The 16,680-nt window shown below is 40.6% G+C and overlaps 1 protein-coding gene across 8 annotated transcripts in view; it reads right to left on the reverse strand.

Annotated features, from left to right (window-relative positions):
• lyst (lysosomal trafficking regulator) overlaps positions 1-16,680 on the reverse strand; it is a 131,240-nt gene that overhangs the window by 8,046 nt on the left and 106,514 nt on the right. For all 8 annotated transcript variants that reach the window (XM_062058524.1, XM_062058522.1, XM_062058523.1 and 5 more), the window contains 11 exons: positions 15,101-15,345; positions 10,242-10,308; positions 10,003-10,159; positions 8,534-8,674; positions 8,217-8,434; positions 7,911-8,141; positions 4,816-5,005; positions 4,611-4,747; positions 4,431-4,529; positions 1,190-1,329; positions 1,007-1,104 (listed from right to left, as the gene is read on the reverse strand). In XM_062058524.1, the coding sequence (XP_061914508.1) occupies positions 1,007-1,104; positions 1,190-1,329; positions 4,431-4,529; positions 4,611-4,747; positions 4,816-5,005; positions 7,911-8,141; positions 8,217-8,434; positions 8,534-8,674; positions 10,003-10,159; positions 10,242-10,308; positions 15,101-15,345 (1,723 nt within the window). The remainder of the gene's footprint in view (positions 1-1,006; positions 1,105-1,189; positions 1,330-4,430; positions 4,530-4,610; positions 4,748-4,815; positions 5,006-7,910; positions 8,142-8,216; positions 8,435-8,533; positions 8,675-10,002; positions 10,160-10,241; positions 10,309-15,100; positions 15,346-16,680) is intronic.

Genomic DNA, 16,680 nt, shown 5'->3' on the forward strand with positions numbered 1-16,680 from the left:
CAATGCTATCACGTTAGCTCCGTAGCTAAAGTGTTTCGCCGATGTATTGTCGTGGAGATAAAAATCACTGTGAATGTCCATTTCGCGTTCTGGACTCTCATTTTCAAGAGGATATAGTATCCGAGGTGGTTTAAAATACAAATCCGTGATCCACAATAGAAAAAGGAGAAAGTGTGGAATCCAATGAACCCTTGTACCTAAGTTACGGTCAGAGCGAAAAAAAGATACGTCCTGCACTGCAATCTAGTCCTTCACTCTCACGTTCCTCATCCACGAATCTTTCATCCTCGCTCAAATTAATGGGGTAATCGTCGCTTTCTCGGTCCAAATCTCTCTCGCTGCATTGTAAACAATGGGAAAATGTGAGCAGCCCTTCCTCCTGTGACGTCACGCTACTTCCGGTATAGGCAAGGCTTTTTTTTATCAGCGACCAAAAGTTGCGAACTTTATCATCGATGTTCTCTACTAAATCCTTTCAGCAAAAATATGGCAACATCGCGAAATGATCAAGTATGACACATAGAATGGATCTGCTATCCCCGTTTAAATAAAAAAAATTCAATTCAGTAGGCCTTGAAGCATCATTTACCCATCACTAGTAAAGTGACACAGCAGCAACTACTCTGACTGTTGTTTTTAAGGTGTGGGAATTTTAACAATCAATGCATCAGCGCTTCTCAATAAATTAGTATATGGTGCTAATTGTATCTGATTTCTTGGGGGTTAATTAAAACAAATAACCCAATTAAAGTCTCAACCTTTTTACTATATCCCACTTTTTTGACAATTTTGAACATTCTATGAGGTACTGAATTTGGGGTTTTATTAGCTGTAATCATCAAAATTATTATAAAATAAATTCTGAGAATCTGTAAGAATCTCACCTTTTGAATTTTACTACTGAAATTATTTAACCTTTATTTATTGAAATGTGCCTGTATCACTGCTATGTTTCTGTCATTTCACACTGCAAAATATCTCCAGGATCAAGCACTGGAATCTTCACCTGAGTCGCACACTGTCGCGATGTCACCGGTGGTCTCGCTGGCAGAAACCGCTGTCACAGGGCTCTTGTGGCCGGTGAGGCTTTGCACGTAACAAAGCCTAAAAACAGAAGAGACCATACAAAAAAGTTGTTTATTCTTCATATACATCCAATCAAGGAGGCGCGTGCAGGCCTTGAACAGACCTGTTGAGGTCCCAGAGGATGCAGGTGCCGTCCGTGCTGACGCTGATGAGAATGCTATAAGGTTTGCACACAAACAAGCTGGTGACCTTCCCCGTGTGTCCGTACAGGTGAACCTGAGCCTCCACCTCCATCTCTGTCAGCTGAACACATACAGATACACACATTGAGAATACTGTGAATTCCGAACTGTAAGACGCTACTTTTTTCCAACGATTTGAACCCTGCGGGTTATAAACCGGTGCAGCTAATTTAAGGATTTTTCTTCGCTAACGTGTGTTACTGTTTGTGCTATGTCGCCATCTTTTGGACACGTTCGCTCACTGCAGGGTGAACATCTACAGCATTTCCTTTTGTTTAATACTTTCAACTGTAAGTACAAGTGCAGTTTCATCTTATAGTCATCCATAGCATTCCTACACTTATGTATTCTTCATTCATCACTTCAAGCAATGCTTGTAAGTTTTACAATATAACTAAAACTAAACTAAAAATACGGAAGTAATAGTGTTTGGACCTAGTGGTACCTGTGAGTTCCCCCCTGTTGACTTTGGCCCCTTGGCTTTGCACGTTAAACCCATGGTCACCAACCTGGGCTTTCGTATTGACAGTGATTTTAAATTGGACCGTCAGATTGGTACAGTGGTGAAAGCCAGCTTTATTTATGTCAGCTGGCCAAGGTTAAAAACCTTCTTTCTAGGCAACAGTTTGAGACAGTAATCCATGCCTTATCACATCTAGGCTGGATTACTGTAACTCTTTGTATTTTGGAATTAGTCAATCCTCCCTCTCACGTCTGTAGCTGGTCCAAAATGCAGCTGCCCGACTTAACTAACACAAGAAAAAGAGAGCACATTACTCCTGTTTTAGCCTCCCTCCACTGGCTGCCTGTGTCTTTTAGAGTCCATTTTAAAATTATTTTACTCGTTTTTAAATCCTTACGTGGTCTTGCCCCACCGTACCTCTCTGAGCTGCTCCACCTCTATGCCCCCACCCGGTCCCTCAGGTCAACTGATCAGCTGATCCTGGAGGTACCCAAATCAAAGCGCAAGCTTTGAGGGGACAGGGCCTTCTCTGTTGCGGGTCTCAAACTCTGGATCCATCTCCCTCTCCATGTGAGACAGGCCCCTTCTTTGGCTACTTTTAAGAACCTTCTTAAAACCCATTTTTATTCACTGGCTTTTACCCAGCATGAGACTTTAAACTGTTTTTAACTTTTTTAACTGTTTTTAACTGCTTTTTATCTAACAAATTGTTCTTAAGATAATTTGTATTTTCTTTTTCAATGTGTATTTTACTTCTGTTTTAAATGTTATTTTTTAGTCTGTCCTTTGCCTCTATTTCTTTGTGGTGTACAGCCCTTTGTTCTTCAACTGTGGTTGTTTTTTTAAAGGGCTTTATAAATAAAGTTGGTATGGTATGGTATGGTAAAACTAGTTATACTTACTAAACCGTCCCATGTGTGATGTCATTTTCATGCACATTTGTACATGCTATCGTAATTTAATCAAAATAGCATCGTTAGCATTAGCTAATATACTAACACGCTTACAAGTGTCTGTGTTAGTATTATTAACTTAGAATGGAATTCTCTTTGTATTGTTTACATTTGAACAAATTCCTCAGTAAATCAATCAAAATGTCACCGTGGAGTTATTCAGTCTGTTTAGCTGATTGGAGAGCTGACTTTCGCAGATAGCGGGTCCATGACAGTAACTTCTGTTTTGTTTGATCAGCTGTTTTACTGCTGTGTTACAGACACCATTTGGAAACAGTTAAGGTATAAATCTTTCTGTGTAAATAACTAATTTTACAACATATATGTCTGCGGCCAAGGCTGCCCTTTGTCACCGATTCTGTTCATAACTTTTATGGACAGAATTTCTAGGCGCAGTCAAGGCGTTGAGGGGATCCGGTTTGGTGGCTGCAGGATTAGGTCTCTGCTTTTTGCAGATGATGTGGTCCTGATGGCTTCATCTGGCCAGGATCTTCAGCTCTCACTGGATCGGTTCGCAGCTGAGTGTGAAGCGACTGGGATGAGAATCAGCACCTCCAAGTCCGAGTCCATGGTTCTCGCCCGGAAAAGGGTGGAGTGCCATCTCCAGGTTGGGGAGGAGATCTTGCCCCAAGTGGAGGAGTTCAAGTACCTCGGAGTCTTGTTCACGAGTGAGGGAAGAGTGGATCGTGAGATCGACAGGCGGATCGGTGCGGCGTCTTCAGTAATGCGGACGCTGTATCGGTCTGTTGTGGTGAAGAAGGAGCTGAGCCGCAAGGCAAAGCTCTCAATCTACCGGTCGATCTACGTTCCCATCCTCACCTATGGTCATGAGCTTTGGGTTATGACCGAAAGGACAAGATCACGGGTACAAGCGGCCGAAATGAGTTTCCTCCGCCGGGTGGCGGGTCTCTCCCTTAGAGATAGGGTGAGAAGCTCTGTCATCCGGGAGGAGCTCAAAGTAAAGCCACTGCTCCTCCACATCGAGAGGAGCCAGATGAGGTGGTTCGGGCATCTGGTCAGGATGCCACCCGAACGCCTCCCTAGGGAGGTGTTTAGGGCACGTCCGACCGGTAAGAGGCCACGGGGAAGACCCAGGACACGTTGGGAAGACTATGTCTCCCGGCTGGCCTGGGAACGCCTCGGGATCCCCCGGGAAGAGCTGGACGAAGTGGCTGGGGAGAGGGAAGTCTGGGCTTCCCTGCTTAGGCTGCTGCCCCCGCGACCCGACCTCGGATAAGCGGAGGAAGATGGATGGATGGATGGATGTCTGCGGCTTATAGTCTGGTGCGGTTGATATTTTAAATATCAAAATATATAATAATCCATCCATCTATTTATTTTCTACCGCTTGTCCCTTTCGGGGTCGCGGGGGGTGCTGGTGCCTATCTCAGCTGCATTTAATAATATTACAAATATTTGTACTCTTCTAAAATATAGTGGGTGCAGTTTGTACTATGAAATGATGCGCTCTATAGTCCAGAAAATACGGTAATTGATCTCGGGTTGTGAGGTGTATTTTAGTTGGTGTTGATTGTTGGAGAGAGGGATGCAAGAATCCCTGTTTGAATCCCGCAATCCCACTTGTGGGCTCACTGGAGATGTGTTTCAAGGGCAACTGTGATGTGACTAATGAGGCTGAGCATATGAGCGCTGCACGCCTCTTAAAAAAAGAAGAGCGGAAGGGGGGGATGTGTGTGTGTGTGTGAAGGCGTAGGGCTAGAGGAGGACGTCACCATGGAAACCCACCGTGGTGCTAGTGAAGCGGTTGCTGTAGGCGGTGATGACTCCACACTTGCTTCCTGTAAATAGCTGGCAGCCATCGGGCACCCATGCACAGCTGGTCACCTGGAGGGGACGCGCAGACACACACCGTCAAGATGGAGAGAAGCGGGCAGCTGATTGGTGCCGTTGTTAGCGTGCAGTCACCTGGTGCAGCGGGGAGCATTGGACGAAGTTGATGGGTGGTTCGCTCTGTTTACTCTTCAGCCTCAGTATGTTATCTGCGTAGCCCCAACTCAAGATGGCCGACCACTGGATGTCTGTGCTGTGCATGCTCCGAACACCTACGTTGTACACAAAGTATATATCACCCCGTGTTAAAAGCACCTGTGTCCGATGTGTGGCCTCCTACCCTGCTCCTTGCTGTAAATCATCATGAGGCAGAACTTGCGCGACAGTCCGCAAATGGCCCGTGTCGGCAGAGCCAGTAATGATCCAAACCTCTCGCCATGAGGCTGGCTGAAGCACACCACCGGATCGGGCGCACTAGGGGAGCCCACATACTCGCCCCACTTCAGACCTTTGATCCACGGCAGGGGGCTCTGTGGGCAAAAAAGTGGCAGATAAGCCGAAAGCTAAGCAACATTGCTAATCAACATCAAATCATTATTTTGGACTAACAAAACATATTTATTGCCAAGCATTTTCTATGATAGATCAATTTGCTCATTTTAAGTAAAATGTACAAACTCTAACATAATTTTTAACCCTTAGATCACAGCTATTCTGTTATACAGAGCAGTGTTTCTTAAACATAGGGCTGGGGCCCATTGTGCTGGGGCTGCCAAAAAAATATCTATTTCTCAGCTGTGGTCCATATAGGCTGCAGCATTACTCAGTTGTAATACACCTTTTCACCACTTGTGGATGTACTGTAATAACAGTATTACAAAAAAACAGAATAATTCATAAAGAAGTTTCTTAAGTGCAAAAATTATTACTAAGGTGGTAAAGCTCTATTCATTGTTATCCTCAAAATTCTACATACAATACCCCATAATAACAATGTGAAAATGTTTTTTTAAGGGTTAGAAAAATTCTAAAAAAAAAAATCACATTTACATTAAAGTATTCACAGCCTTTGCTCAATACTTTGTTGATGCACCCTTGGCAGCAATTTCAGCCTCAAGTCTTTTATTTATTTAATGCAAATTTTCAACACCTGTCCACAGGGAGCTACTATAATACAGAATGTGTTAAAATGTTACAAAATATACAATTAATTAAATTTACAATACGTTAATCATTTGTACAACTTTGCTCTAATTTCTGCCACAGCTTTTGAATACGATGCCACAAGCTTGGCACACCTATCTTTGGGCAGTGTAACCCAATCCTCTTGGCACACCTCTCAAGCTCCATCAAGTTGATTGGGAAGTGTTGGTTTTCATCCAGGACGTCTCTGTACATTGTTGCATTCATCTTTCTCTCTATCCTGACTAGTCTCCCAGTTATTGCTGCAGAAAAACATCCCCACATCATGATGCTGCCACCACCATGCTTCACTGTAGAGACGGTATTGGTCGGTGCCTGGTGCCTAGTCTCCTCCAAACATGATGTCTGGCATTCAGACCAGACATTTTTGTTTCTAATGGTCAGAGTTTTTCAGATGCATTTTGGCAAACTTTTTACTAAGGAATGGCTTCCGTCTGGCCACTCTAGTATACAGGCCTGATTGATGGATTGCTGCAGAGATTGTTGTCCTTCTGGAAGGTTCTCCTTTCTCCACAGAGGGATTCCATAGCTCTGACAGTGTGACCATCGGGTTCTTGGTCACCTCCTTGACTAGACTAACATGAATGCAGCAATGTACGGAGACATCCTGATGAAAACCAACGCTTCTCATCCAACCTGATTGAGCTTGAGAGGTGCCGCAAAGAGGAATGGGCAAAGAGGAATGGGCGAATCTGGTGTGCCAAGCTTGTGGCATCGTATTCAAAAAGACTTGAGGCTGTAATTGCTCCCAAAGGTGCATCAACAAAGTATTGAACAAAGGCTGTGAATAATTACATACATGTGATTTTTAATGTTTTAGTTTTTTAACAAATTAGCTTTCTTTTAAAAAAAAAAACAAAACCTTTCTACATTGTCATTATGGGGTATTGTGTGTAGAATTCTGAGGACAAAAATTAATGTATTCCATTTTGGAATGAGGCTGTAACATAACAAAATGTGGAAAAAGTGAACTGTTGTGAATACTTTTCGGATGCACTGTACATACACTAAAATAATTGCAAGGATATATTTTACAAAAAAAAGGCTACATTTTCCTTTTTTCATAGTGTGAAGTAGAGACTATCTGGTACACATGTGATTATCATCGGTGGATAATACAAATCATAATACGTTATTATCATGGTTATATTATTGTTAGTGCATCTCCTGGGGGTTTAGGTCTCCCCATGTGTTTAAAAACTAGTGACGCCTCTGTGTCTAACTTTAATCTAGGGTGTTTGTACGCATCACAAATAAGGGCAATAAGATGTAATAGTGGAACTTGTAAATAACTTTCTCCTATGCTTCCATAGATAGATTTATGATGTTTTTCCTTATCCTTTTTTCTATTTCAATGTTGGTGCTGTTGTGTGAATGTTTAAAGGTGATCTTTGATGGCGTTATGATATCTGTGTTGAGTGAAGTGTTCGAAGCTAGGTCTATCTGGGTAGAAGGAATCACTTTGCATTTTTGATGACGGATGTCAGTAGTTAGACGTTCTTAATTTGATTCAACCAAGTTTATTATTGAACTTTCACAGCTATTTTATTTTATACCAACATTTATGACGTCTTTTTGTCATGACTTACTATTTCAAATGACACAAAAAAAATATTCAACCTTAAAAAAAGCCCAGTGCCCTCGTTGTGCTTGGGAACCTGGTACAACATCCCCACTTACCCCTTCACTTTGACGCCCCTGGTGCTCCTTAATGTTACGTTGTTGCACCTGATATATGGCATTAATTACATTTTTATATGTAGCACGCGGTCAGACACAGGAAAGGAAAAACACAGCCCATTAGCATTAAAGCTATAGACAGACAAAACGGCATGCTACCAGTAGCGCTAACTAAAAACACTTGTCTAAATTGCTGCATCAAGGCTAGTTTTTGAACACACTTTTATGGGACGTTCTCAGAGCATTCAACCGATCGCAACTGGAGTGTTCGGTTAGCCTTAGAAGACGTTTCGCCTCTCATTCGAGCAGGCTTTATCACTTTATGCTCATAGACTTTGTTTGGTCAGATCTAGTCCAATCCAAGTCCTAGGTCTGACCAATCTAAGTATACGAGCATGAGTTGTGAGAATGATCTGGATGGATGACAGCCAACATCCATTGACATATTGTGGGACGTCTGATACCATTTACCTTTGTTGAAAAATAGTGTAATATGGAACCTTTGAACTTCAAAGACAGAACTGAACTGTTGTCAACTAGAGCTGTGCTTACGGGGCAGATGATCTCCTTAGCCTGCTCTCGGGTTTCTCTGAAGGCAAGCTGAACCAGGAGACCCATGGCAGCCGGGAGCTCGCCCTCCATCATAAGTTTGGGACCAGCCCTGCTGACGTGGGAGGTGTTGAAAAGCTGCCTAGGAGTCTGCCCGTACGTCTTGATCATGGTCTCTAACGCTCTTCGCTGTACTGGATCTTCTACTGACGAAACGTCCATGCCAAAATAAGTCTATGAAAGTTAACAGAGATACTTTATTAGGCTAATATTTTTGATTAAACATGATTAAAACCAAGGGGTTCTTACAGCTGGGTGGAAGACGTTGATAGCATGGACCGCAGCTTTGCCTTTCTGCTTTAGTCCAAATACCAGGTCGATCCATTGACACAGCGTCTGAGACACCTGGTCCGACTCCAGTGCCTGGCGGTGTATCAGGATGAACAGACGCGGGTCGTTGCGGGCCCAGGGAGGCAAATTGACATGGTTCACCCTCTCGCTGTTCTGACGGACGCCAAAATCAAAACCTGGTGAGAGAAAGGATCAATAATCAGCTTGAAGGAAATGGCTGAGGATGGGAAAAAAACCCTAATGATCAGCTGTTCAGTGAATATAGACATAATGACCCTCTCTGTTGACCAGGAATTCAGGGAGGTAGAAGAACTCGGGGATGAGCTCTTTCACATCCGTCATAGACTCGTAGGAGGAGAGACGCCACGTGGTGTTCATGGAGTGAAACGTTCGGTCCGGGATATCAAAGCTCTGATCTGAATTAAGACCAAAGACAATCTAATTAGAAATTCGATTCAGTGATTGGAACGATGCCCCTTTCATGACCTTAGAGGCCACGTTGGGCTGAATACATTTACGGTCACATAAAAAACAACATCTGAAAGGACCAGAGGAGAGATTGGATGGATGAAAAAAGGTAATTACAGGAGAAGAAGAGATGAAGGACAAAAATAAAAGACCAAGTAACCTTTCATGACTCTGGGAAAACCCGGTTGGATGTAAGCACTAAAAGCGCTTTTAAAATATGTAGACCAGGGCTATTCACTAAATTGTTTTGGGGGCCACATTTCCAGAAAGCTAAAGACTGGAGGGCCGGACTTCTCCCTTCCCTATTATCCTTATTTCGTATATTCTGGAGAACCAGCAACCTCTGCAGTGGACATTTGATTTTTGTGGATTTATTTTGTCAACGTTACTAAATTCTGAAAAATAAATAGCCCTGTCAATGCAACTATTGAAAGAAATGTTCGTCTTTTTAGGCAACCAAACAAAAAAGGAATTAAAAAACAAATAAAATGTTTGCAAACAAAAATATTCACATCCAAAAATAATAGATTTGCAGTCCTAAAAAATTTGTGAACAAAAGAATACATTTAAAATTTAAAAAAATATTATATCAAACAAAAAACATTTTGTTTGCAAATCATTATTTTTGGTTGCAAATCATTTCTTAGTTACAAAGAGTTGCAAGTATTTTTTTTTGGTCAGACTCAACTTTAATTATGTGGGCGAGGCCTCTTCTCAACAATATGTTGGAAGCCTTTCACTTGGTCAGTATTGGACACCACTAGTCTTTTGTATTTCTCCCACAAATGACCAATAAAAAGGCTTCTAACATTTTGTTTTTTTGGGAGGCCCCGCCCACAACTTTAAAGTTGCGCAGTAACCAAAAGATGCATTTGTAACCCAAAAAATATTTGCAACCAAAACTTTTTTGGTTACAATTACAATTTTTGTTGCAAATCTATTTTTGCTTGGTTGCATAAAGGACCGCTCTGCTGTTTTCAACGACTTACTACAAAAAATCTTGTCAAAGATCCTCTGTATAAAACTGCTCCAGTGTTTTTAGGAATCTAATGCAAAAATGTTAGTCTCTTAAATTTTTTAACTGAACTCGCAGGCCAGTCTGGTGTCATTTACAGGCCAGATTTAGCCCCCAGGCCACCAGTTGAGAAAAACTGATGGAGACTGTCCCCTATGATTATCTGTTGCTGAAGAACTATGGATACTTACTTAACATTTACAGGGCGGGTTAAACTACAGTCAAAAAACAGTTAAAAAAAGGCTACAAAGAGCGTCTCACCCTGGTAGGCCAGAAACATCTTGGTAAAGGGTGGCATTCGCACCAAGAAGTGGAGCACAGTGCCGCTGTTGGAGTAGTGCGACCCGTAGTGGTAAGGCTGGACAGGAGGCATGGGGTCGTCCTCTCGAATGCCCTTCCTGTACTCCTCTTCCAGATACTACACCATGATAAACACACACAGTCAAAGCTCCTGAAACTCACCAACAAAATGTGACCAATGAAGACAGGACTGCTCTTACTCTGTAATTGTCCACATAGCGATCTTCTTTTTCTTTCGATTGGACGGCGATTGGCTTGCTCAAATTCCTGTACAACAACAAAATATGAATATGTTCTCATGCAAAGCTTTTAAAGTCATAGTCATTGACAAAACTATTCATGCTTTGACCAAATACTGAGTTAAAGGCCTACTGAAACCCACTACTACCGAACACGCAGTCTGATAGTTTATATATCAATGATGAAATCTTAACATTATAACACATGCCAATACGGCCGGGTTAACTTATAAAGTGACATTTTAAATTTGCCGCTAAACTTCCGGTTCGAAACGCCTCTGAGGATGACGTATGCGTGTGACGTAGCCCGGCGAACACGGGTATGCCTTCCACATTGAAGCCGATACGAAAAAGCTCTGTTTTCATTTCATAATTCCACAGTATTCTGGACATCTGTGTTCGTGAATCTGTTTCAATCATGTTCATTGCATTATGGAGAAGGAAGCCGAGCAAGCAAAGAAGAAAGTTGTCGGTGCGAAATGGACGTATTTTTCGAACGTAGTCAGCCACAACAGTACACAGCCGGCGCTTCTTTGTTTACATTCCCGAAAGATGCAGTCAAGATGGAAGAACTCGGATAACAGAGACTCTAACCAGGAGGACTTTTGATTTGGATACACAGACGCCTGTAGAGAACTGGGACAACACAGACTCTTACCAGGATTACTTTGATTTGGATGACAAAGACGCAGACGTGCTACTGTGAGTATGCAGCTTTGGCTTTTTTTTTGCGTATGTACGTAACTTTTTTAAAATGTATAAGCTTTATGAACCTTGGGTTAGGTGAACGGTCTTTTGGGCTGAGTGATTGTGTGTGTTGATCATGTGTTTGAATTGTGTTGGCGTGTTCTATGGAGCTAGGAGCTAGCAGAGGAGCTAGGAGCTAGCATAACACGTACCGTACCGTACGTGCGCGTCACGTACGTAACTTTTTAAAAATATATAAGCTTTATGAACCTTGGGTTAGGTGAACGGTCTTTTGGGCTGAGTGATTGTGTGTGTTGATCAAGTGTTTGAATTGTATTGGCGTGTTCTATGGAGCTAGGAGCTAGCAGAGGAGCTAGGAGCTAGCATAACAAACACGCAGGTGTTATTATGCAGGATTAATTTGTGGCATATTAAATATAAGCCTGGTTGTGTTGTGGCTAATAGAGTATATATATGTCTTGGGTTTATTTACTGTTGTAGTCATTCCCAGCTGAATATCAGGTACCGTGAGTATGCAGCCTTGGCTGCTAAACATTCGATAACTTGACCGTATGTGCGCGTCACGTACGTAACTTTTTAAAAATATATAAGCTTTATGAACCTTGGGTTAGGTAAACGGTCTTTTGGGCTGAGTGATTGTGTGTGTTGATCAGGTGTTTGAATTGTATTGGCGTGTTCTATGGAGCTAGGAGCTAGCAGAGGAGCTAGGAGCTAGCATAACAAACACGCAGGTGTTTTTATGCAGGATTAATTTGTGGCATATTAAATATAAGCCTGGTTGTGTTGTGGCTAACAGAGTATATATATGTCTTGTGTTTATTTACTGTTGTAGTCATTCCCAGCTGAATATCAGGTCACCCCCGGCTCTCACAGCATCTTCCCTATCTGAATAGCTTCAACTCCCCACTAGTCCTTCACTTGCACTTTACTCATCCACAAATCTTTCATCCTCGCTCAAATTAATGGGGAAATTGTCGCTTTCTCGGTCCGAATCTCTCTCACTTCATGCGGCCATCATTGTAAACAATAGGGAACTTTGCGTATATGTTCAACTGACTACGTCACGCTACTTCCGGTAGGTGCAAGCCTTTTTTTTATCAGATACCAAAAGTTGCAATCTTTATCGTCGTTGTTCTATACTAAATCCTTTCAGCAAAAATATGGCAATATCGCGAAATGATCAAGTATGACACATAGAATAGATCTGCTATCCCCGTTTAAATAAAAAAAATTCATTTCAGTAGGCCTTTAAGGTCAATTTTAGTTGGGAATGACAAGAAAATGGCTGACTGTCAAACAATTACCGACCACATTTTTAAATGTCAGTCGCCACATCGTGTTTGGAAGTTTCCGGCTTCACTCTATAGATGATTGTTTTTACTTTAAATAAAGCATATTTTACGTCTTTTTGGCCTCAAATACACATACAATGGCTTAATGAAATAAGGATATCAATACTACAACAGTATTGGCCACTGGATGAGACCAAACCAATCAGAGCAAATATTGTGGCCACTGATTGGCTCAGCCTCAGGCAGAATCAAGTCCCGTCTTTACAAGTGTAAATGTGACCATGTGGGTGTTATTTAACGTCGACAGATCTCTCATAATGTTGAAACACTTATTTGGAATGTTTTTTTATGCCCAAGCTATGAAAATATTTGAGTTATAATTACAGATGTCCGATAATGGCTTTTTTGCCGATATACGATATTCCAATATTGTCCAATTCAACCGATACCGATATATACAGTCGTGGAATCAACACACTATTACGCCTAATTTTGTTGTTATGCCCCGCTGGATGCATTAAACAATGTAACAAGGTTTTCCAAAATAAATAAACTCAAGTTATGAGGGGGGGTGGGGGGGGGGGGGGTATGCATATTGTAGCGTCCCGGAAGAGTTAGTGCTGCAAGGGGTTCTGGGTATTTGTTATGTTGTGTTACTGTGCGGAAGTTCTCCCGAAATGTGTTTCTCATTCTTGTTTGGTGTGGGTTCACAGTGTGGCGCATATTTGTAACAATGTTAAAGTTGTTTATACGTCCACCCTCAGTGTGACCTGTATGGCTGTTGACCAAGTACGCTTTGCATTCACTTGTGTGTGTGAAAAGCCGCAGATATTATGTGACTGGGCCGGCACGCAAAGGCAGTGACTTTAAGGTTTATTGGCGCTCTGTACTTTTCCCTACGTCCATGTACCACTCCGTACAGCGGCGTTTTAAAAAGTCATACATTTGACTTTTTGAAACGGATACCGATAATTTTGAAACGGACACCGATAATTTCCGATATTTCATTTCAAAGCATTTATCGGCCGATAATATCAGCAGTCCGATATTATCGGACATCTCTGAGTAAAAGTGATGAATGAGGGTTCAATGCATCCATAATCTACAAGGTTAACACAGTTCACTTCTTTTTCTTTCCCCTCCATTTATCTGCTTTCTTTTGTAATTCAAGTTATCGTTACATATATGTATAGTTGCATTTGCAACAATTGTATTGTTGATAATACAGGTAGTTATTATTATTAGTCACTATCAATAATGCTATTTTTATTAGTATATTTATTGCTCCATTTGTAGTGCAATAATGTTCATTGTCATTTCTGTATTATTAATATTTACTTCACTAACCATTTCTTTGCTATCACTTTTCGTATCATATTTGTACATATCGTATTTGCTGATCCTGTTCTGTTGTTGTCTCTGTCTTATCCCCACAATTTCCCCCTGCATCAAGTTCTTCATTGTTCGTGAGTACCATTGTTATACGTTACAATCACATAGAGGTGTAGTAAGTGTTTGAGTGTGTGTTACAGGTTAATAACAGCGAGTGAAGAATTTATACAATATTTATATCGATAATAAATAAATAGTGTACTTAATTAACTCAATTGAATTCACTAGGGATGTAATGATTCGTTTTAACAAAGATATTATTTGCTTTAGAATTTGTGGTTTCCGATACGATTCAGAGACGGTATTATTTTATTAGAACAATAAATTCTGAAACGATTCAGTGAGTTGAAATCAATTCAGTAACTTTTTTGCAAAAAAATTATCAACCGGTGTGACTGTGACTAAAATACTCAATACTGGACACTGCAGGTGAAGTTTCCTATATTCCTGTTATTTCTCGTAAGTACATTTGGTGTAAATTAATTATGGACACAAACAAGCAAGTAAACAACAATTAATGGCCAATGCATCCACATCTTATTTAATAAACAGCTACAATAGCAGAGAAATGTCACAACAATTGCAAACGCCACAACACAAAGCCTTAACACAACAACTATCAAACAGACCGCGACAATACAAAGACGAAACGGAAGTGACAGCGGACAAGTTTCGGCGACTTAACAGCTACTAACCGTTAAAAAAAAGTGTAATGAACAAAGTTGGGAAAGTGAGTAAAGTGTGACCACTTTTTTAGTCATAAATAACTTTTTTTTACTATTAATGTACTATGTTTAGAGAGTTGGTCCGTCGCCATAACTTGGTCCGCTGTCACTTCCGTCGTGACTGTTGCGTCCTTTGTGGCTTTAAGTTATTTTGCGGCTTTGTATTGTTGTGTTGTGGCATTTGTATTTGTTGTAGCTTTTTGCAATTGTCCTGTAGCTGAACATTGTTGTTTTAATTTACAATACCGTCTTGCGTTTGCATTTGTTGTGACCTTTCTCAGCCACTGTAGCTATCCGCCATTCTTTTTTGACTGATGGCGATGAAGGCAAAGACTGGCAGACAGACTTGTTGTTGATGTTTTACGTCCTGATAATTAAAAGTGTTAAACTTCAAATAAAGTCTGCCATTCCTAAATCCAATGTTTTCTTTTCCCATGTGAACGGCACTGTTTGGAAACAATTATAGTATGTGAATAAACATTTACAAAATCTTTCGTACCGGTTTATATCTGCAGGTTTATGGTTTGATATTTGTATAAATGTTTATTTCTTCTAAAATTTGGTGGGTGCGGTTTAAATACTGGTGCTCTATAACACGGAAATTACGGTATATATTTATGATGGAAGTCAGAATACTGTATAATAAACAGTAGTTTAAACTCCAGGTAATTTGGAACCCGAGTGCAATCAAGACAGCACTGACCTGTAGATGGTGGAGTCCTGCAGATCCAGCGTCTCACTGGTATAATCCCGCAGTATAAAGGGGAACACTGGGTATTGCATGAGATCGTTAAAGGAGCGGCCAGCGTGCTTGTTGAGATGTGTGAGATACTCAAAGTTGGAGATCTGTCCCGATCCCCACAGCTGTGTGAGCGGCGTGATGTTGCCATGCTCCAGCAGGTTGGGTAAATCCGAGGTCAAGATGTTATGGTAGACATCATCGCGAAACTTGAGAGAGTAAAGTATCATACAGTTATTATCCGTGACAAAACAGTCACTCGGAAATTGCTTGCTGATGGAAAAAAAAATCAGGACAGACAAATGTGCATGTTGCACCTTTTAAAAAAAGGGAATTAAATACAGTATTTGGCTGGACAGAGAATGAGTATTTAAATCAGTTGCCCTATACCAGGGGTCGCCAACGCGGTGCCCGCGGGCACCAGGTCACCCGTAAGGACCAGATGAGTCGCCCACGGGCCTGTTCTAAAAAAAAAATAAAAATAAATAAATAAAATAAATAAATAAATAAATACTTTTTTTACTTTTTATTTATTTAAAAAAAAATTAAATCTACATAGAAAAAACACAAGATACACTTTCAATCAGTGCATCAACCCAAACAACCTCCCCCATGCACACTCATCCACACCCACTCACACAAAAGGGGTTATTTCTTTCTGCTCCCAATATTCTGGTTCCCACAACATAGACAACACATCTGCAAGGGACACTGTCCCTGAAGCACACATGATTGTATAGGCTGCTGGTCCACTAACATTTTCATTAATTACTATTTTTTATGTAATTATTTTTATATTGTTTTACTTTCTTTTTTATCCAAGAAAATGTTTTTTATTTATTTATCTTATTTTATTTTATTTTAAAAAAAAAGGGCCTTATCTTCCAACAGACCAGGTTGTCAATGAAATTAGATTTGTTTAAAGGGTTTTTAAAACCAGGCCCAGTCCAGATAATGTCCAAGTCGGACTCAGCAACACACACCTTCATTCATGTACACAGAAAAAAAATTAGGGAACACAACAGATTGCATATAATTTATAAACACATTTTTTTCAAAATAAGCATTTATGTACAGTCCAGATTATGTCCAGGTCACTCAAATTAGGGAACACAACAACAGATATCATATAATCTATAAACATAATTATACTTTCAAAATAAGCCTTTGAGGACTTCTCATCTTTTTTTTAATGTTTTTTGGCATCATTATCGTTTTCAACCATGTAACTTTCTAAAGTTAGAAAATACTGAATAAATGTTTTAAAGAAAGTAATACTAAGTGAATATCTGTTTTTGGCCTTAAAAATAAACCTTTTACCGAGTACTATAATTAAATTGACTAAATCATGATTGTCAATGAACTCTCCTAAAATAACAGAAACCACATTAAGCTTAATAAACAAACCAATCCTTAAACACATTGTTTCAACTTCCACCCAAAACAAAGACACAATATGACAATACCAAAACAAATGCAGGGTGGATTCAGGCACCTGACAACAAAATCGGCAATCATCTGACTCTGTCATATTCCATCATTTA

The sequence above is a fragment of the Entelurus aequoreus genome, linkage group LG09 (genome assembly GCF_033978785.1).
Source record: "Entelurus aequoreus isolate RoL-2023_Sb linkage group LG09, RoL_Eaeq_v1.1, whole genome shotgun sequence".
NCBI classification, from domain to species: Eukaryota; Metazoa; Chordata; class Actinopteri; order Syngnathiformes; family Syngnathidae; genus Entelurus; species Entelurus aequoreus.